At 65.8% G+C, this 18,611-nt stretch overlaps 4 protein-coding genes across 5 annotated transcripts; 2 read left to right on the forward strand and 2 right to left on the reverse strand.

The window, feature by feature from the left end:
• ANAPC15 (anaphase promoting complex subunit 15) lies at nucleotides 1-1,968 on the forward strand. Its single transcript, XM_054212996.1, has 4 exons — nucleotides 1-200; nucleotides 1,044-1,103; nucleotides 1,447-1,584; nucleotides 1,782-1,968. Exons 1-4 carry the CDS (start codon nucleotides 81-83, stop codon nucleotides 1,827-1,829), a joined length of 366 nt encoding a protein of 121 aa, XP_054068971.1. The 5' UTR covers nucleotides 1-80; the 3' UTR covers nucleotides 1,830-1,968.
• Nucleotides 1,969-2,317: 349 nt separating this feature from the next.
• On the reverse strand, nucleotides 2,318-5,189 carry TOMT (transmembrane O-methyltransferase). Its single transcript, XM_054222650.1, has 3 exons — nucleotides 4,928-5,189; nucleotides 3,720-3,916; nucleotides 2,318-2,638 (listed from the first exon to the last, which is right to left on the reverse strand). The coding sequence occupies exons 1-3, from the start codon at nucleotides 5,187-5,189 to the stop codon at nucleotides 2,318-2,320; spliced, it is 780 nt and encodes a 259-aa protein (XP_054078625.1).
• A 3,235-nt stretch (nucleotides 5,190-8,424) lies between these two features.
• On the forward strand, nucleotides 8,425-15,258 carry LAMTOR1 (late endosomal/lysosomal adaptor, MAPK and MTOR activator 1). Its single transcript, XM_054182537.1, has 5 exons — nucleotides 8,425-8,578; nucleotides 11,178-11,323; nucleotides 11,967-12,044; nucleotides 13,711-13,837; nucleotides 14,651-15,258. Exons 1-5 carry the CDS (start codon nucleotides 8,537-8,539, stop codon nucleotides 14,741-14,743), a joined length of 486 nt encoding a protein of 161 aa, XP_054038512.1. The 5' UTR covers nucleotides 8,425-8,536; the 3' UTR covers nucleotides 14,744-15,258.
• Nucleotides 15,211-17,642, reverse strand: LRRC51 (leucine rich repeat containing 51). Of its 2 annotated transcripts, XM_054182521.1 has the most exons (5): nucleotides 17,458-17,642; nucleotides 16,518-16,702; nucleotides 16,290-16,438; nucleotides 16,058-16,209; nucleotides 15,211-15,304 (listed from the first exon to the last, which is right to left on the reverse strand). In XM_054182521.1, the coding sequence occupies exons 1-4, from the start codon at nucleotides 17,531-17,533 to the stop codon at nucleotides 16,095-16,097; spliced, it is 525 nt and encodes a 174-aa protein (XP_054038496.1). In that variant the 5' UTR covers nucleotides 17,534-17,642; the 3' UTR covers nucleotides 15,211-15,304; nucleotides 16,058-16,094. The 2 variants fall into 2 exon arrangements, with proteins under 2 accessions (XP_054038496.1, XP_054038485.1); XM_054182510.1 differs by lacking the exon at nucleotides 15,211-15,304 and having other exon boundaries at nucleotides 15,709-16,209.
• Between the last annotated feature and the right edge of the window lie 969 nt (nucleotides 17,643-18,611).

Here is an 18,611-nt window from a genome sequence, read left to right on the forward strand (position 1 = left end):
TGGGGTTGTACTTCCGGGTGGGCGGCCGGTGGCGGCGGGTCCCGCTCCTGGTGTCCCCCCCCGCGTCTTCTCCCCCCGCCATGTCCACGCTGTTCCCCTCGCTGCTGCCCCGCGTCACCGAGTCCCTGTGGTTCAACCTCGACCGGCCCTGCGTGGACGAGACCGAGCTGCAGCAGCAGGAGCAGCAGCACCAGGCCTGGGTGGGCCCCGACGGGGGGAACCGGTGCCGGGGGGAGCGGGGGTTCTGGGCCCCGAGGCCGGGGAGGAGTCCCCGCGGCCCTCTGTGGACCGTTCCCTCCGCTCCCGGAGCTCCCCGTTATTTGGGGGGGTGTGTGTCGGGGGGTGTGTGTGTTAATTAAAGACCTGGTGCTGAACCGAGACTCCTAATTAATTAATTAACCTTCTCCCGGGGGGGGGGGTGGGGGGGGGAGATTTCTGATCCCGGGAATCTACCGGCACCGGGAGCGTGAGTTGGTGTCACGGTCTTAACACCAGCCCTGGAGTATGGGGGAAAAACACCTCTGTTTGATTAAAACGTGAGAAAAGGAATCTCGGTGATTAAATTACTGTAATGGAATAAAATAATTTCAATCAATAATTAAACCCCCGGCGCCGGGGGGAGGCTCCGGGGCCCTCTGCGGGGGTGTGGGGGGGTGCAGGAGTATTTTAATTGAGCTTTAATTAGCTGCGGCTCATCTGCCTGAACTGACACCTCGGAACGGGGTTCTTGCTTTTATAAAATAACGGAAAAAATCTTTGTGTTTGAGCTCACTCGAGGCACCGGGGTGGGGGGGGGGGAAGGTGTCTCTGGGACACCCCACCCCCGGTGCTCTGGTGCCAGCGACCCTCCCCTTCCCTGCCTGTCCCCCACCCTGGGGACACCGCGGGCAGGGGGAAGGGGGGGCCCCATCAGGCAGCGGGGCGAGTGCTGGAGGGGCCGGTTTGCCAGTGGGGAGCCGCACTGGGGGTGTCACGGAGCTGTTGGGGTGCTCACCTCCCACCCCCCCCCCTTCCCCCCCCCCTTCCCCAACTTCCCTCCCCAGCTCCAGAGCATCGCCGAGAAGGACAACAACCTGGTGCCCATCGGAAAGCCGGCGTCCGAGGTGCGTGTGGGGGACATGGGGGGGTCCCCCACCCTCTTGCTGGATGTGGGGGAGTCTCATGGGGGGGGACAGGAGGGTCCTCCAGCCCCTTGTGAGGCCGGGGGAGGGGATGACAGGGTGTCCCCTACCCCCTTGCAAGGCAGGGGGAGGGCTCATGGGGGGCACGGGGCATCCCCCATCCCCTTACGAGGCAGGGGGAGGGCTCATGGGGAGCACAGGGGGTCTCCCAGACACTTGCAAGGTGGGGGGAGGGCTCATGGGGGGCACTGGGGGCCCCCCATCCCCATGTGAGGTTGGCGGGGGGGGGGGGGGCGGCAGGGCACTGAAGCTGTCGTACCCGCAGCATTACGACGAGGAGGAGGAGGAGGACGACGAGGACGATGAAGACAGCGAAGAGGACTCGGAGGACGACGAGGACATGCAGGACATGGATGAGATGAACGATTATAACGAGTCTCCCGATGACGGGGAGATTAACGAGGTAAAGGGTGGGGGGGGGCAGCGCTGGCTCGTGTCCCTGCCCCACTGAGCCCCTAAATGGGGGGTGTCTGATGCAGGGGAGGCCGAGGATGAACCCCAGGGGGGTCCCAGGCCTCCCTGCCTTTGGGAAGGGCTGGCTGCTGGGCCGCACTCTGCTTGGGGGGGGGGGTGTGTGTCTCACACCTTTCCCCTCCCCAGGTGGACATGGAGGGAGCAGAGCAGGATCAGGACCAGTGGATGATCTGATCCCACCCAGAGCCGAACTGGAGCCTGAGGACGGGAGGAGGCTGGGGGGGGGTGAGCCCTCCCCCATGGCGGTTTGGGGCTGAGGGGCCATTTGAGTGAAGCTCCTCCTGCCGTGGCCGCGCCGGGGGCTGCGTGGGGCGGGGGGTGTTGGGGTGAAGTTGCCTGGGGGGGGCCGGAGAGATGCTGGGGGGAGCGTGGGGCTCTGCCTGGCGCTGTGTCTTTTCTAATAAATTCATTTTCTAAGAAATCGGGCCCCAAATCTGGTGTCCGAGAAACACCGGGGGGGGGGATTCCGGGTGCTGCTGGGGAGCGCTGGGCTTCCCCGGGGTCTCGCCCCGGACCTTCCTCGGCTCCAGCAAGGCGCCCTCTTCCACCCCTGGGTGCCGCTCCCACCTCCGTGTCCCATCACAAACCACAGCAGCCACCACCTTTTCTCCGCAGCCTGTGTTTCCAGCTGAGCGCGACCTTGGCGGAGCTCCGCGCCCGGCTCAGCGGTTCCCGGTGTAGCAGAGCTCGGCGATGCCGTCGGGAATAGCGCGGAAATACTCCAGGCTGGCGCGGTGCACCCTGCAGCGGTATTTGCCGCAGGTTTTGGCGTACTGCAGGAAATGGGGCGCCCCGGGGAAGAGGACGTTGTCGGCCAGGACGGTGGCCCCCTCGGCCAGCAGCTGGTGGCTCTCCAGCAGCTGCAGGTCCCGCAGGTAGCAGCGCTTCCAGTGGTCCATGAAGACGAAGTCGACCTTCGTCAGGCCGTGCCGCTCCCTCAGGTGGGGGATCACCTCCTCCGAGGGGCCCACGATCAGCTCCACCTGCACCGAGCAGCGCAGATGTTTAATGGTGCTGGGTCCATACTGGGACCAGAGCTGTGTGACATCACTGGTGACATGGATGGTGGGGTCGAGGGCAACCTCAGCGAGTGACACCAAGCTGAGCGGTGCGGTCACACAATGAGGGACGGGATGCCATCCAGAGGGACCTGGACAGGCTGGAGAGGTGGGACCACATGAACCTCATGGGGTTCAACCAGGTCAAGTGCAGGGTCCTGCACCCGGGTGGGGGCGACCCCAAGCACAAATCCAGGCTGGGCAGAGAATGGATGGAGAGCAGCCCTGAGGGAGAGGGAGGGGGGGGAAAAGCTGGCCATGACCCGGCACCATGCGCTGGCAGCCCAGAAACACCCCGCAGGCTGGGCTGCATCCCCAGCAGCGTGGGCAGCAGGGCGAGGGGGGGATTCTGCCCCTCTGCTCCGCTCGGGGGAGACCCCCCTGCAGTGCTGCCTCCAGCTCTGGGGCCTCAGCACAGGAGAGACACGGAGCTGTTGGAGCGGGGCCAGAGGAGGCCCCGGAGATGCTGGGAGGGCTGGAGCCCCTCTGCTGGGAGGACGGGCTGAGAGAGTTGGGGGGGTTCAGCCTGGAGAAGAGAAGGCTCCGCGGAGACCTTGGAGCGCCTTCCAGTCCCTCAAGGGACTCCAGGAAAGCTGGGGAGGGACTCTGGATGAGGGAGGGGAGCCATGGGACGAGGGGGAAGGGTTTTCCACTGCAAGAGGGGAGACTGAGCTGAGATCTCGGGCAGAAATTCTTGGCTGTGAGGGCGGTGAGCCCCTGGCCCAGGTTGCCCAGAGAAGCTGTGGCTGCCCCATCCCTGGAGGGGTTCAAGGCCAGGTTGGCCGGGGCTTGGAGCAAGCTGGGCTGGTGGGAGGTGTCCCTGCCCAGGGCAGGGGGGTGGAATGAGATGATCTTTAAGGTCCCTTCCCACCCAAACCATTCCATGACCCCCCTCAGCCCCAGGGTGCCAACCCACCACCCCTACCAGGGCAGGACCCCCCCACCCCTTTCCTCCCCGGCAGCGGTGGGCAGAGCCGTGTTTCCCTCCCCTGGGCACGCTGCTCACCGTCTGCTCGTCGAAGCCGGCCAGGCGGATGACCTTCTCGGCCACGGCGGCGTGGCGGGGGTCCCCCTCCACGGTGTAGAGGCGGGCGCCTGGCGGAAGCCCCCGCGCCAGCAGCACGGTGCCGTAGCCGCAGTAGGTGCCCAGCTCCAGCACCCGCAGCGGTGCCCGCTCCTCCAGCAGCCGCTCCACGATCCGCCCTGCCGCGGCCCGGCACCGTCAGCACCCCGGGGGGCTGCACCCATCCCTCCCCCCGCTTCCTGGCGCAGCGTCGGGTCCCCAGGGCTGCTGGGATGGGGGGAAGGTGGTGGCTGGTTCCCCAGCGCCCAGAAGGATGGGGGACGTGGCACGGCATGGCAGGAGGGAGGTGGATGGCCGCGCCAACGCTCCCCGTGGCCCCAGCCACCCACCCCGTGTCCCTACCTGTGGCGGGGCCATGGCCCTGCTGGGGGTGCAGAGCGCTGGCAATGGTGCCGTGACTGTAGTGGCAGTGCCACGGCTGTGCCAATGATGCCATGGCCACAGTGATGGTGCCACGGCCATGCCATGGTCATGCCAATGATACCGTGGCCGTGTTGAGGGTGCCACGGCCATGCCAATGATACCATGACCATACTGATGGTGCCATGGCCACACCGATGGTGCCGCAGCTATGCCAATGGTGCCATGGCCACACCGATGGTGCCATGGCCATGCCAATGATGCCATGTCCATGCTGATGGTGCCACAGCCATGTCAATGGTGCCACGGCCGTGCCAACAGTGCTGTGCCAGTGGTGCCATGGCCTTTCTAATGGTCCCATGGCCACACCAGCGGTGCCATGGCAGTGTCAATGGTGCCACGGCCATGCCATTGGTGCCGTGGCCGCACCAACAGTGCCATGGCCATGTCAATGGTGCCACTGCCGTGCCAACAACGACGTGTCCATTCCAACAGTGCCACGGCTGTTTTCAAAGGTGCCGTGGCCATGCCAACAATGCCGTGCCCATACCAACAGTGCCACGGTGGTGTCAATGGTGCCACAGCCATGTCATTGGTCCCGTGGCCATACCAACAGTGCCATGGTCATGCCAACAGCGCCAAGGCGTTACCGCTGGTACCACAGCGGTGTCAATGGTGCCACGGCCGTGCCATTGGTGCCGTGGCCGTGCTAACGGTGCCATGGCTGTGCCGGGCCTCCCCCGGCGCGGGCAGGCGAGGGTGGTGCTCACCTTTGACGGGCCCCACGCAGCTGAGGTGCTCACAGTGGTAGCACCACTGGTCGAAGGTCTGGAGGACGTGGCAGGGGTCGCCGGGGATGGCGTGGGCCAGCAGGTACTGGAAGGCGCGCTGCTCCCGGGGGACGCCGGTGAGCCGGTCCCGCAGCCAGCCCACCAGCACCGCCCGGTACAGCAGCACCAGGTAGTGCCGGTAGCGGATCAGCAGGGTGACGAGGAAGGGGAGGAAGGCCAGGGCGATCGCCGGCGACACCATCCCGGGGGCTGGGGGTCAGGCTGTGGAAAAGGGCCCCCCCCCACCACCAAGTGATGCTGTGGAGGGGGGGAGGTTCCTCCCAGGGTGCCAGCCAGCAACTCCCACTCGTGCCATGAGCTGGCAGTGCTCTGCACACACACCCCCCCCCCCCCTTTGCCGGGGCCGGGGCACCCCGGGGTGCTGTGGGGGTCCCTGCGCCGGGGCTGAGGGGGGGGGACGGGGACCCATCTGCAGGGCTGCTGTCCTGGGGGGTCGGGCTGTGGGGCTGCTGGGCGTGTGGGGGGAACTGCCTGGCACACCCCCTCACACCCACCTTGGCCCAGCTTTGCTGCCTTCGCACCCCATATCCTGCACCCCACATCCCCTCCCCACCGCCCTGGGCTGTTGGGGGTCCCCAACCACAGCAAGGGGACGGGGCTGTGGGGGTGGCACCTACCTGTCCCCACGCTCCAGGTGGGCAGGAGGAGGCAGGGGGCAGGCAGCAGGCAGGGCTGCGTGTCCCCGAGCGGTGCCGAGCCCCGCTGCCCACTCAATTATTGATGGCGTTGCCTCAGCCACAGCCGGCACCAGCTCCGGTTACCGGTTACTGGGCTGAGAGGGGCTGGGGACAGGGACGGGGACAGGATGGGGCTGGGGGATGGCCCTGGGGCTGCCGGAGGGGTCTTGGGGCTGGGATCCCCATAACGGGGCTGGGGTCTTGATGCTGGGGCTGGGTTCCCCATACTGGGGCTGGGGTCCACATACTGGGGTTGGGGTCCTGACACTGGGGCTGGGGTCCCAATACTGGGGCTGGGGTCCTGATACTGGAGTTGGGGTCCTGACACTGGGGCTGGGGTCCCAATACTGGAGCTGGGGTCCTGATACTGGAGTTGGGGTCCTGACACGGGGGCTGGGGTCCCCATACTGGAGCTGGGGTCCTGACACTGGAACTGGGGCCCCGTCACTGGAGTTGGGGTCCTGACACTGGGGCTGGAGTCTTGATACTGGGGCTGGGGTCCTGTCACTGGAGCTGGGGTCCTGACACTGGGGCTGGGGTCCCCATACCGGGACTGGGGTCCTGATACTGGAGTTGGGGTCCTGATACTGGGGCTGGGGTCCTGTCACTGGAGCTGGGGTCCCAATACTGGAGTTGGGGTCCTGTCACTGGGGTGGGGTCCTGATACTGGGACTGGGGTCCCCATACTGGAGCTGGGGTCCTGTCACTGGAACTGGGGCCCCGTCACTGGAGCTGGGGTCCTGACACTGGGACAGGGGTCCCAATACTGGGGCTGGAGTCTTGATACTGGGGCTGGGGTCCTGTCACTGGAGCTGGGGTCCCAATACTGGAGTTGGGGTCCTGACACTGGGACAGGGGTCCCAATACTGGAGCTGGGGTCCTGTCACTGGGGTTGGGTCCTGATACTGGGACTGGGGTCCCAATACTGGGGCTGGAGTATTTATACTGGCTCTGGGGTCCCCATACCGGGGCTGGGGTCCTGTCACTGGGGTTAGGGTCCTGATACTGGGCCCGAGGTCCTGTCACTGGCGCTGGGGTCCCCATACTGGGGCTGAGGTCCTGATACTGGGCCCCTCTCCCTGCCGCTTCCCGCGCAGTCGGGGCCACGCGCGATGTCCTGCCGGGCTGAGCACCGACGCACTCGCCACAGCGATGGGTCCCATGGTGGGGAGGGGGGGCGGCACCGGGCAAGGGGGTGACAGGGTGCTGGGGAGCGGGGTGGCAGCACAGGCAGCGGGGAGCTGCAGGCAGAATGGGGGGGCTCAGCTTGGACCCCCCCACGGCGTGGGGGTGCCCAAACCTGCTGGGGGGGCTGCAGGGGGGCAAAGGGAAGTCCGGGGGCTTGGGGGGCTCGGGACTCGGGGGGCTCAGACAGTTTGGGGGGGCTCAGGGGGTTTGGGGCTTAATGCTCAGGGGACTCGGGATTTGGGGGGCTCAGGGGGCTCAGTTGGATTTGGGGGGCTCAGGGCTTGGATATTTGGGGGGTTCAGGGGGTTCAGGTGGTTTGGGGGGCTCAGGGCGTTTGGGGGGCTCAGGGGTCTTTGGGGGGGCTCAGGTCTTGGGGGGCCCGGGGAGGCTCAGGGGGATGTGGGGGGCTCAGGGTGCTCAGGGCTTGGGGGGCTCAGGGGCTTCAGGGGGCTCAGTGGGATTTGGGGGGCTCAGGGGAGTTGGGAGACTCGGGGGGGGGGGGGGGCCGTGCCTCAGTTTCCCCACCCGCCGGGTACCAGCCCTCCCGGGAGTACTGGGAGCACTGAGAGGGTACTGGGGGGCACTGGGAGGGCACTGGGAACGCTGGGAGCCCTGGGGGCACTGGGAGCACTGGGGGTGCTGGGAGCCCTGGGGAACACTGCGGGGGGCACTGGGAGCACTGGTGGACTGGGGAACACTCGGGGGACACTGGGGCACTGCGAGGGTACTGGGAGCACTGGGCGGCACAGGGGGGCACAGGGAGAGCCCTGGGAGTATACTGGTGGGAACTGGTGGACACTGGGGAGCACTGGGGGACTGGGGAAAACTGGGGGACACTTTGAGCACTGGGGGGCACTGGGACACTGGGAGGCATTGACGGGCACTGGGGAGCACTGGGTGCTCTAGGGGACTGGGGAACACTGCGGGGGGGGCACCGGGAGGCACTGGGAGCACTGGGAGGCACTGGGGAGCACTGGGAGCTCTGGGGGAGTGGGGAACACCGCGGGGAGTGGGGCGCTGGGAGCACTGGGAGGCCCTGGGGATACCGGGAGGGTACTGGGAGCACTGGGGGTCACTGGGAGGCATCGACGGGCAGTGGGAGGCACCGGGAGCTCTGGGGGACCGGGGAACACTGGGGGGCACTTTGAGCACTGGGAGCACTGGGAGCCCTGGAAACACGGGGGGGCACCGGGAACGGGGTTGTGCTGGCAGCCCTGGGCGGCGCGTGCAGCCGGGCACGTGACCGCTCTCGCACGCGCCCGCCGCCCCGGGCCGCGTGACGCCTCTACGCGCGAGCTCCGCCCCCCTCCCCTCTCCCCCCCACCTCCCCACCCGCGCCATCCTGTGACACCGCCCCCACGCGCGAGCGCGGCGCGAGGCGCCGCTCACGTGACGGGGCCCGCGGAGGGAGGGGCTCCGTCCCTCCCTCTTACCCGCCCTCTGATTGGCTGCCCTTCACGTGACGGCGGCGCTTTTATGCGGGGCCTGTCTCCTCCTTTCCCATTGGTTCCTTCCCCCCCCACGTGACGCCATGGCGGGTCACGAGGCCGGCAGGGGGAGGCAGGCGGTGCCGCCCTCTCCCCTCTCACGTGACCGGGGCGGCGGGGCCCCCGCCGGACACCGCAGCGGCGCCGCGCCCGGCCCGGCCCTGCTGCGCCTCGCCATGGGCTGCTGCTACAGCAGCGAGGCCGAGGCCTCCGACCAGGTGCGCCCGGGGCCGGGGGAGGTGGCCCGGGACCGGCGAGGGGAGGCCCGGCTCCGGCGGGGGCGGCCCGCTGCGGCGAGAGTAGGCCCGGGGCCTGCGGCGGGCGGCCCGGCCCGGCCCCGCCACACCACGGGGGGGGACACCGCGGAGAGCTGCCTGCCCGGCACCGGGGGAGGCCTGGCTGACCGCGCTCGGGGCCCTCGTCCCCTTCCCGGGGCCCGGCGGTGGGTTCGGGAGTCCCGCCGCGGCTCCTCCGGTTCGTCCATCCCGCCGTGCTTGGGAGGGGTCTGGCCCCGCCGGTGCTGCCTCGCCGTCTCCGGTTGCGTCCCGCAGGTCCCCGGGTCCGCCTTGTCTCCCTATGCGGAGCCCTGGGACCGGCCGGAGGGGTGGGTCTGCGATCTCATGGGGTTCAACCAGGCCGAGTGCAGGGTCCTGCACCCGGGTGGGGACAGCCCCCGGTCCCACCCCAGGTTGGGGATAGAAAGCAGCCCTGAGAGAAGGGCTTGGGGCTGCTGGGGGGTAAAAGCTGTCCATGACCCGGCAACGTGCACTTGCAGCCCAGAAACGCCCCGCAGCCTGGGCTGCATCCCCAGCAGCGTGGGCAGCAGGGCGAGGGGGGAGATTATGCCCCTCTGCTCCGCTCGGGGGAGACCCCCCTGCAGTGCTGCCTCCAGCTCTGGGGCCTCAGCACAGGAGAGACACGGAGCTGCTGGAGCGGGGCCAGAGGAGGCCCCGGAGATGATCCAAGGGCTGGAGCCCCTCTGCTGGGAGGACGGGCTGAGAGAGCAGGGGGAGTTCAGCCTGGAGAAGAGAAGGCTCCGCGGAGACCTTGGAGCCCCTTCCAGTCCCTCAAGGGGCTCCAGGAAAGCTGGGGAGGGACTCTGGATCAGGGAGGGGAGCCATGGGACGAGGGGGAAGGGTTTTCCACTGCAAGAGGGGAGATTGAGCTGAGATCTCGGGCAGAAATTCTTGGCTGTGAGGGTGGTGAGCCCCTGGCCCAGGTTGCCCAGAGAAGCTGTGGCTGCCCCATCCCTGGAGGGGTTCAAGGCCAGGTTGGCCGGGGCTTGGAGCAAGCTGGGCTGGTGGGAGGTGTCCCTGCCCAGGGCAGGGGGGTGGAATGAGATGATCTTTAAGGTCCGTTCCCACCCAAACCCGTCTGTGGTTCTAAGGTGCTGTCCCTGTGCATTGGCACATCCAGGGTGGCTGATGTTTCCCTGTTGCCCCTTGTCCCCCTGGACACTGTCAGCCCCCCAGCAGGGCCCAGCCTTTCTCTGGCCGCACAGACCCGGGGCTGACTGCTCTCCTAGAACAGCCTCCCAGAGCTGCTTCTTCCCCTGAGCTTCCTAAAGTCACTTTTCCCTTGTGTTTCTCTGATTACCAAACTTGTGCCAGTGCCCACCAGTCTCCCAGGTGCTGAGTGGGAGGAGGAGGGGGCTTGGTGGATGGGGCAAGACAAGCCTCGCACCCTGCAGACTCTGTCCCGCTGCAGGTGTGAGCCCAGGGTGACAGACGCTTGTGGCACTGGTGGGAGTGGTGACAGGTTTTCCTTCCTGGGACAAAGCAACCGTTCCCGCTGACACTGAGCAGCTTGGGGGCCTGGTGCAAATCTGAGCTGTCATCTGTCCTGTGGAAACTTAATCCGTGGCTGTGGTGTGGGCAGCCTGTCACTGTCAGGGAGCTCAGCTGTGACAGCTCATCCCCAGGGGATGCTGAGCTGGGGTGCTCCTGCCATGCTGTGGGGAAGGTGAGGGGTCTGGGCTCAGGGATGCCAGCCATGTTTCCCAGCAGGAGGAAGGGGAGAGGGAGCTGCTGGCCAGGGAGGAGCTGAAGATGGCACCAGCAGGGTGTGCGGAGGAGTGACAGTGCTCTGGCTCCCCAGCATCTTGCTCTCCTAGGTGCTTGCACCCATCAGCTCCCTGCCAGGCTCTTCCCCCCCACCCCTGTGTCGCTGCTTGGCCGAGCTGGAGGATTAAGGCCTGAGTCACGGTGGGGGGCTCTGCACCCCCTGAGCTGAGGAGGGGATGTGCCCTGGGGCTTCACTCCCTCCCAGAGCCTCCTCCAGGCACCCCCTGCCCCGTGGGGCTGTAGCTGGTGGGGTTCACCTGGCGCTGGCCACACCATAACCCAGGCAAGCCACGCTCTGTGGCTGCGAGGAAAGGCTGGTGGTGGTCTCTGCAGACCCTGGGTGTGGGGTGAGGCTGTGGTAGGTGCTGCATGGGCAGGTTTGGGATGCGATGGGTGCGTCCTTGTTAGCTGTGAGTTTTCGGGCAGGTTGGCACTGGCAGTTGGGATCCTCCTTAGGGACATGAGGTGCCGGCCGCGTCGGGTTAGCTGCCCGAGACGTGCTGCTGCACGCTGCCTGATTTCAGCCGCGCTTGCTCGCTTTGTGGCAGTGGGGGCTCCAGGTGTGAAAAAGCGAAGGAATTAGGGAAGAGGAGCTTGACCGTCAGCTCGGTGGAGCCAGGGCTGTGCTGGGGTTACACTGGGAAGCGCGGGGAGCCTTTTCTGGCAGGCGGAGGGCAAGACTTGCACTATCCCGTGGGGTGAAAGCTGGTGGCGTGGTGGAGCCAGGGCTGATTCTCTTCTTCCCTTTCCCCAGGAAGAAGAGACGAAGCGGCTGCTGGAGCCGGCGGCCAGCCCTCCCAACAAGGTGCTGAATGGAGCAGAGCAGAGCTACCACAACCTCCCGTCGGCGCGCACAGATGAGCAGGCCATGCTGTCCTCCATCCTCGCCAAAACGGCCATGTAAGCCTCCTGCTGTAACCACCGCAGGCCAGCCCCATTGGGGGGTTCTTTGCGTTGCTCGTGGGCCCTACTGGCATGGAAGGGCTGGTGGAAACTGGTGTGCGTCCCACACACGGTGTCACAGCACCACACTGCCTGGGGGAGGTGGCAGGGGGCACGGGGCCAGGCCACGGCATGGACCTGGGCGAGTGCCCAGTTCTTCTCTGAGCCTGGGGCCCGGCACCGGGGCTCTCGGGATGCCTGCCAAGTGCTTAATCCTCGCAGCCCCTGCAGCATGGTGCAGCGTCCTTCCCCAAGCAGCTGCGTGCCGAGGTCCTCAGGGTACGGGCCACCCTGCGCTGCAGGAGGCTGCATACCAAAGCCTCTGACCGCATCTGCCCCGGGGCAGTTTCAGGCAAATGCTCCTTGGTGTTTCCCCTCCCAACAAGCAGCCGCTCCAGCCTGGTACGCTCCTGTCCAGCTGGCTGCAGCCACACTGCAAATTTGGCCTCGTAACAGCCCTGAACTGTTCATTTTGGGGTGCTGGAGGGGGCTGAAGTCCTGGTTGCCCTCCTCAGAGGGTGCTGGGTCTGCCGGAGACGGGGATTGTCCTCGAGGGGAGCGACGGACCTGCAGTGGGACCTGCTGTCTTGTGTCTCCGCAGCAACATCATTGATGTGTCGGCAGCGGATTCGCAGGGCATGGAGCAGCACGAGTACATGGACAGAGCCAGGCAGTACAGGTGGGACCTGCCCCGCTCCCTCGGGGCGCTTCCAGCCCCTCAGAGAGTCATAGAATCCCAGAATCCCGGGTTGGAAGGGACCTCAGGGATCAGCTGGTCCAACCTCCCTTGGCACAAGCACGGTCTAGACGAGATGGCCCAGCGCCCTGTCCAGCTGGATCTTAAGTGTCCGATGCTGGGGAGTCCACCGCTTCCCTGGGGAGATTATTCCAGTGGCTGATTGTTCTCACTGTGACAAATTGCCCTCTTGTGTCTAATTGGAATCTCCCTGGCAGTAACTTGTACCCGTCACCCCTCATCTTTTCCCCTCGTCTTTTCCGTGTGACCCCTTGTAAAAAGGGAGTCTCCGTCTTCTCTGGAGCCACCCTCTGAATACCGGAACGTGGGGATCAGGTCTCCCCTGAGCCGCCTTTTCTCATGGCTGAACACACCCGGCTCCCTCGGCCTTCCCTCATGGGGCAGCTTCCATGTCCCCGAATCGTCTTGGTGGCCCTTCCCTGGCCCTTCTCCAGCCTGGCCCCAGCTGTTTTGCATAGCGGTGACCGAAACTGAGCCCCGTGTTCCAGGTGTGGCCTGGCGAGCGCTGAGCAGAGCGGGACAAGGATTCTTTGTCTCTGCTGGCGATGCCCTTGGCGATGCAGCCCAGCGTCCCGCTGGGTTTCTCTGCCGCAGCAGCCCCCTGCTCGCTTACCTTGAGCTTGGTGTCACCAGGACCCCCCAGGGCCCTTCCCACAGCGCTGCCCCCGAGCCGGGCAGATCCCAGCCTGTGCTGCACTCTGGGACTGTGTGTTCCCAGCTGCGAGACCTTACACTCGTCCTCATTGAATTTCACAAGGTTCTTGTCAGCCCACTCTTCCAGCCGACCCAGGGTGTCCTGCAGGGTGGCTCTCCCTTCCCAAATGTCCGTTTCCCCACCCCGTTTGGTGTCATCAGCAGACTTCCATCAGGGTACACTTGATCCCATCACCCAGCTCGCTTATGAAGCTATTAAACAGTGTTGGGCCCAGTATCGATCCCTGGGGGACCCCACTTGGGCCAGGTTGTTGGTTTGAGGAGGAGCTATTGACCACCCCGCTCTGGATGCGGTCAGTCAGCCGGTTCCCCCAAACTGCACAGACCACTTGTTTGGACCGTAATGCACCAGTATCTCTAGGAGGAGGCTGTGGGGAACTGTGTCTAAAGCCTTGGAGAAATCCACATAGATGATGGCCATATCCCCGGGAAGGCATTGGGCCTTGGGAGAATAACGGTGTGGAGCAGGGCTGGTGCTCAGCCTCTTCCTCTCCTGGCACTGCTGGGTGAAGCCAGCGGCAGAGCCCTCATCCCAGCTACGGTCTCGCTGAGGGCGGCCGCAGACAAAGGGCTCCTGTGTTTCCCCCTGGCACTCGGGGCAGCCGGCGGGTGGCTGGATGCGATCGCTCCCGCGTGAAAGGCGCCTGTGTTGGAGAGCTGGAGGCTCCTTCGTCCTCCCGCCTCGGGGATTGTAGGGGGGTGAGTGCTGGGAGCGGTGCAGCGCAGCTCTCCCCAGCTCCCCCTCGGTGTTTGGAGGTGCAGCACCCGTCTTCTGCCGAGCCTGGGGTCTGCTGGAGTCCCGTTGCTCCCTGGGGTGGGCTGACACCCTCCTCCCCAGTGCCAGCGCTGACCCTCGCTGCTCTCCCCTCCGCAGCACGCGCCTGGCCATGCTGAGCAACAACCTGACGCACTGGAAGAAGCTGCCGCTGCTGCCGTCTCTCACCAACCAACCGCACCAAGTGCTCGCCAGTGACCCCGTCCCCTTCGCAGACCTGCAGCAGGTGAGGGGCTGGGGGGAGGGGGAAGCTCTGCCCCACAGCCGATCTGTGGGCCCCGCTCGATGCTCTGCTGAAATGCAGGAGCCGAACGAAGTGTCCTTGTCCTGGGGGGAGCAGCAGTGGCAGTGACCGCTCCAGCTTGTCTGTGGCAGCCCGGCTGTGCTGGAGGGCCCCAAGCAGGTCCCGGCGGCTGCTCTTGTCATCTTTAGCCTTGTCAGAGGGGTGCGGACACCACGGGATCCCATGAGCGTGGAGGTGGGAGTCACGGTGCCCGTGGGTGATGCAGAAACACCCCAAGTTTCAGGCAGTCCCGTAGGGGCTCGTTAGCACTGAAGGCAAAGCCCAGTCACACATTTCTAGCGCAGTAACTGCGTGCAGGCAGCAGCTTTATACTCCTCCCAGTCCCTTCAGAGGGTCATGGCGGCAGCAGGGTGTCTTGTAGCGCAGGCAGCTTTGCTCCCAGGGTGTCCTGCTGCTGCTTTGGGAAAGGAGCTGCTGGGGAAACCTTCTTCCTCCCAGGCAGGAGCCATTGCCTTGCCAGTTAAGTGCACTGAAAAGGCTCAGGTTTGCTCTCAGCCGCAACTGGTTTGCCCGCTGTGCTGAGCTCGCCTGCCTGCAGCTTTCCTGATGGATGGCCAAGGTGCCACGGGTCCTTTCCTGCTGTCCAGTTTACGAGTGATGCCAAATGCCTGGAGTGGGCACCCTGCTGCTGCAGGATGTGCTGGGGCTGCCACGCTGCTCCCTGCGGTGTTTTCTTTGGGATAACTGCCTTGTCGGAGCCACTGCTGATGCCGGCTGCTGTGCTCGTGCCCGCAGGTGTCCCGGATAGCTGCCTACGCCTTCAGCGCGCTCTCACAGATCCGCGTCGACGCCAAAGAAGAACTGGTTGTACAGTTTGGCATCCCCTGAGCCCTCCCCGCAGCACCACAGCTTCACCGGTTTTGGGTTGGTTTTGGTTGTTTGTTTCTTTTTTTTTTTCCCTTTTTTTTTTTTTTCTTGTCTTTCTTCCCCCTCCCTCCCCACGGCACTGCGACAGAACTTGTACAGACACCTGGTTTCCTACTAATCGCGAAGACGCTGTCACCAGCGCACCGACCCTGCCGGCCCTGCTCGGAGGCTTTCTCCTCCTCCCGGGTGGGTGGGTGTGCGTGGGGAGGGGGCTGTGTTTCACCGGATGCCACCTTGCACAGGGATAACCACAAAGGGAACGCTGGCGCTGGGGGAAAAGGCCCGGTGTGGGTCGGCACCACTGCTGTGCCGGGTCAGGGCAGGCTGGGCCGGAGTCAGGCTGCCGCGGATGTGACGCTCTGCACGGGACCCGGTGGCTTCTGACACCCTCCCCACTTATTTTTACATGTTTGGACCTTTATTTTTTTTTTAATTATTATTTTTGGCCGCAGTAGATAAAAACCATGTTCATCCAGCGCCCGTCTCCTCTGTCACGGCATGGACATGGTTGGGGACACGTACCTGCTCCCGGGGAGGGGCAGGGGGACAGGGATTTTGGGAGGGATGTCCCTTGTTTAGGGACAGCTCTTCCCTTTGTTTTGGTTACGGGATTTGCTCTGTGCTCCGGACAAAGTCCATGGAGCCCCACTCTACTCTCCCAGCTGCTTACTGGGACCCACTGGACCTGCACTGCTGTTGCTGTGTGGGGCTGATCCCTGCACCCACCCCACGGTCCCGATTTGGCCCATTTTTATAGAAAACAACCCCACGAGCCACCTTCTGCCTTCAGCCACAACTGCCACCCCCCTAGCTGAGGCCTGCATTGATTAGGAGGGGCAGGGAGTCACAGGGGGGTGGCGATGGGGGGGTCCAGAGGAGGCAGCTGCCCCCTCCCCCTCCCTCCCCCCCAGGACCCCCACCCCCAGTGTCACCCCAGGAGGCAGCCAAGGCCTGGGTGAGCCTGTGGGGGGTCTCTGGGTGCCGCTCCGCAGGTTTCAAGGCAGATGTTGAGCCTTGTCTTCCATCGGGGTCCCCTGGTTGAGAGGACGCCCCTGGGCAAGGGGTGACATGGGGCTGTGGGCCTAGGGACAAGCCCCAGACACCCCCCGGGACTGCCCAGGTCCTGTTCCCCCTCTCTCCCCACCCCCAAGCAGGGCAACATCCCACTTGTGGGTGGGTCAGGGCAGGCTTGGGGGGCTGGTGGCACCCAGGGGCTTTCAGGTCCCTCTCCCCAGGGTGCCACCCTGCCTCCCCGTGTCCCCCACCACCACCTACTTCACTCTGAAGCGGGGGCTCGGTGTCCTGGCCCCCCCTATTTCTTCTTGCCATGCTGGAGCCTGGCATTGGCAGCATCCTCACGGTCCTGCTTGGTCACGCCGCTGAAGTCCAAGGAGGTGAGGTGGGGCAGCAGGGACAGCACGTAGCTCCTGGGGGAACAGGGCTTCAGTGGGGCGTGGGGGCTCTCCCCTTGCTCCCTGCGGGGTAAGAGTGGCCCCCCCGAGGGTACCTGTAGCCCCTCTGTTCCTCCATGGGGTTCCCATGCAGGGTGAGGCGACGCAGCTGGGGCAGAACACCCAGCTTGTCCACTTCGGCCAGGCTGCTGATGCTGTTCCCGTGCAACTGGAGGCTCCGCAGGGCACGGAAAGTGGTCAGGACCTGTGGACCTCCCCTGCCATCAGCCCGGGACACCCCCCCCTGCACCCCAGGGAAACTGAGGCACAGTTCCCCTGCATACCGGGTCGATGGCAGTCAGACGGTTGAAGGAGAGGTCGAGCCAGTGGAGCTGTGCAGGGGTCACCAGCAGCTGCTCCAGGGTGGGGGGCAGCCCCCCCAAGGCCTCCAGGCTGTTGTTGTTGAGGCGCAGAGCATGGGTGGGCTGTGGGGGCAAGGGGCCAGCGCGGGGCTGCACCCTCAGCAGCTCTGTGGGGAGAGGAGTTGGCTGGAGGGTCACTTCTAGAGGGTGGTGGCCAATGGCTCCATGTCCTGATGGAGATGGGTCACTAGTGGTGTCCCTCAGGGATTCATACTGGGACGAGCACTGTTCAATATCTCCATCAATGACAGGGACTGTGGGAGCGGGGGCACCCTCAGCAAGGTTGTGGGTGACACCAAGCTGTGCGGTGACACGCCTGAGGGCTGGGATGCCATCCAGAGGGACCTGGACAGGTGGGACCACATGAACCTCATGGGGTTCAACCAGGTCAAGTGCAGGGTCCTGCACCTGGGGAGGGGCAACCCCTGGTCCCAGCCTAGGCTGTGAGAAGAGGAGGCTCCGCGGAGACCTTGGAGCCCCTTCCAGTCCCTCAAGGGGCTCCAGGAAAGCTGGGGAGGGACTCTGGATGAGGGAGGGGAGCCATGGGACGAGGGGGAAGGGGTTTCCACTGCAAGAGGGGAGATTGAGCTGAGATCTCGGGCAGAAATTCTTGGCTGTGAGGGCGGTGAGCCCCTCGCCCAGGTTGCCCAGAGAAGCTGTGGCTGCCCCATCCCTGGAGGGGTTCAAGGCCAGGTTGGCCGGGGCTTGGAGCAAGCTGGGCTGGTGGGAGGTGTCCCTGCCCAGGGCAGGGGGTGGCACCGGGTGGCCTTTAAGGTCCCTTCCTGCACAAAGCGGTCTGTGACTCTCTGAGAGGGTGAGGGTCTTGCTGTGGGGCTGGGAGCTCCTATGTGGCCATACTCACCCTTGATGGAGCTGATGCAGCAGAAGGAGAAGTCGAGGGGAGAGGCAAGCTCGGGGCGCTCCCCCCAGGACAGCATCCCCTGCCGTGGGGCAGGAGCCCTGTGGGGCAGAGTGGGCCCTTGCTGCCCCCGCCGCCACCCCCAAGGGTCCCTCAGGTGTCCCCCACCCCAAGTAGGGCTCTGGGGCTTGCACCCCCCAACCACCCCCATGGCCCCATGTGTGTCCTCATTGCCCCCCATGGCAGCATCACGGCCCCACACATGTCGCTGTACCCCCCACAGGAGCACCCTCCCTTTGCTCCATACATGTCCCTGTGGCCCCCAAGAGCCCCCTCCCCACAGCACCACGTAGCCCAGTGCCCCCCCTCCATGCCAGGGTCCCCCTCTCCTGGGTCCCCACGTGTGTCCCTATCCCCCCCTCTGGCATCCCATGGCCCCACACATGTCCCCATGCTCCCCCAGAGCCCCCTCCCCACAGTCCGATGTGTGTCCCTGTATCCCCCCATGGGAGCCCACTCTCCACCCCTGGATCCCCACGTGTGTCCCCGTCCCACCCCTCCGGGATCCTGCACCACGCGGCCCCACGCATGTCCCCGTGCCCCACCGGACCCCCCACCCTTGGAGCCACACATGTCCCTGGGCCCCCTCCCCTTGGTCCCACGCGTGTCCCCATGCCCCCTGGGCCCCCTCCCTGCAAAGCCCCACGAGTCCCCATGACCCCAGGCCCCCTCCCCGCAGCCCCACACATGTACCCAGGCCCCTCGGACCCCCTCACCACAGCCCCACACGTGGCCCCGTGGCCCCCGGACACCCTCTCCGCGGCCTCACTCATGTCCCCGTCACCCCGTGCCCCCTCCCCTTGGTCCCGCACATGCCCCCGGTCTCCCCAGACCCGCTCCCCGCGGCCCCAGACGTGTCCCCGTCACCCCGTGCCCACTCTCCGCGACCCCACACATATCCCCGGGCCCCCTCTCCGCGGCCCCACACATGTCCCTGTGACCCCAGGCCCCGTCCCTGCAGCCCCCTACCTTCCACGCCCTCCCCCCTCCCCCATACGCCGCCGTCGCCACGGCAACCCGCTCCCGGCGTCCCCCGCGGCTCTCGCGAGACCCGCGCCGCGCCCCGGGGGCCGCCGGGATTGGTAGTCCCTCCCGCC

This window comes from Rissa tridactyla, chromosome 1 (genome assembly GCF_028500815.1).
Source record: "Rissa tridactyla isolate bRisTri1 chromosome 1, bRisTri1.patW.cur.20221130, whole genome shotgun sequence".
Classification (NCBI taxonomy): Eukaryota; Metazoa; Chordata; class Aves; order Charadriiformes; family Laridae; genus Rissa; species Rissa tridactyla.

Coding starts and splice junctions, on each gene's coding strand:
- TOMT (XM_054222650.1), bottom strand. CDS start 5,189: ATGGTGTCGCCGGCGATCGCCCTGGCCTTCCTCCCCTTCCTCGTCACC. Junction 3,917..4,927: donor CTGCGTGGGGCCCGTCAAAG/GTGAGCACCACC, acceptor GGGCCGCGGCAG/GGCGGATCGTGGAGCGGCTG. Junction 2,639..3,719: donor CCGGCTTCGACGAGCAGACG/GTGAGCAGCGTG, acceptor TGCTCGGTGCAG/GTGGAGCTGATCGTGGGCCC.
- LRRC51 (XM_054182521.1), bottom strand. CDS start 17,533: ATGCTGTCCTGGGGGGAGCGCCCCGAGCTTGCCTCTCCCCTCGACTTC. Junction 16,439..16,517: donor GTCTGACTGCCATCGACCCG/GTATGCAGGGGA, acceptor GGAGGTCCACAG/GTCCTGACCACTTTCCGTGC. Junction 16,210..16,289: donor GAGGAACAGAGGGGCTACAG/GTACCCTCGGGG, acceptor CTGTTCCCCCAG/GAGCTACGTGCTGTCCCTGC.
- ANAPC15 (XM_054212996.1), top strand. CDS start 81: ATGTCCACGCTGTTCCCCTCGCTGCTGCCCCGCGTCACCGAGTCCCTG. Junction 1,104..1,446: donor TCGGAAAGCCGGCGTCCGAG/GTGCGTGTGGGG, acceptor TCGTACCCGCAG/CATTACGACGAGGAGGAGGA. Junction 1,585..1,781: donor ATGACGGGGAGATTAACGAG/GTAAAGGGTGGG, acceptor TCCCCTCCCCAG/GTGGACATGGAGGGAGCAGA.
- LAMTOR1 (XM_054182537.1), top strand. CDS start 8,537: ATGGGCTGCTGCTACAGCAGCGAGGCCGAGGCCTCCGACCAG. Junction 12,045..13,710: donor GACAGAGCCAGGCAGTACAG/GTGGGACCTGCC, acceptor TCCCCTCCGCAG/CACGCGCCTGGCCATGCTGA. Junction 13,838..14,650: donor CCTTCGCAGACCTGCAGCAG/GTGAGGGGCTGG, acceptor TCGTGCCCGCAG/GTGTCCCGGATAGCTGCCTA.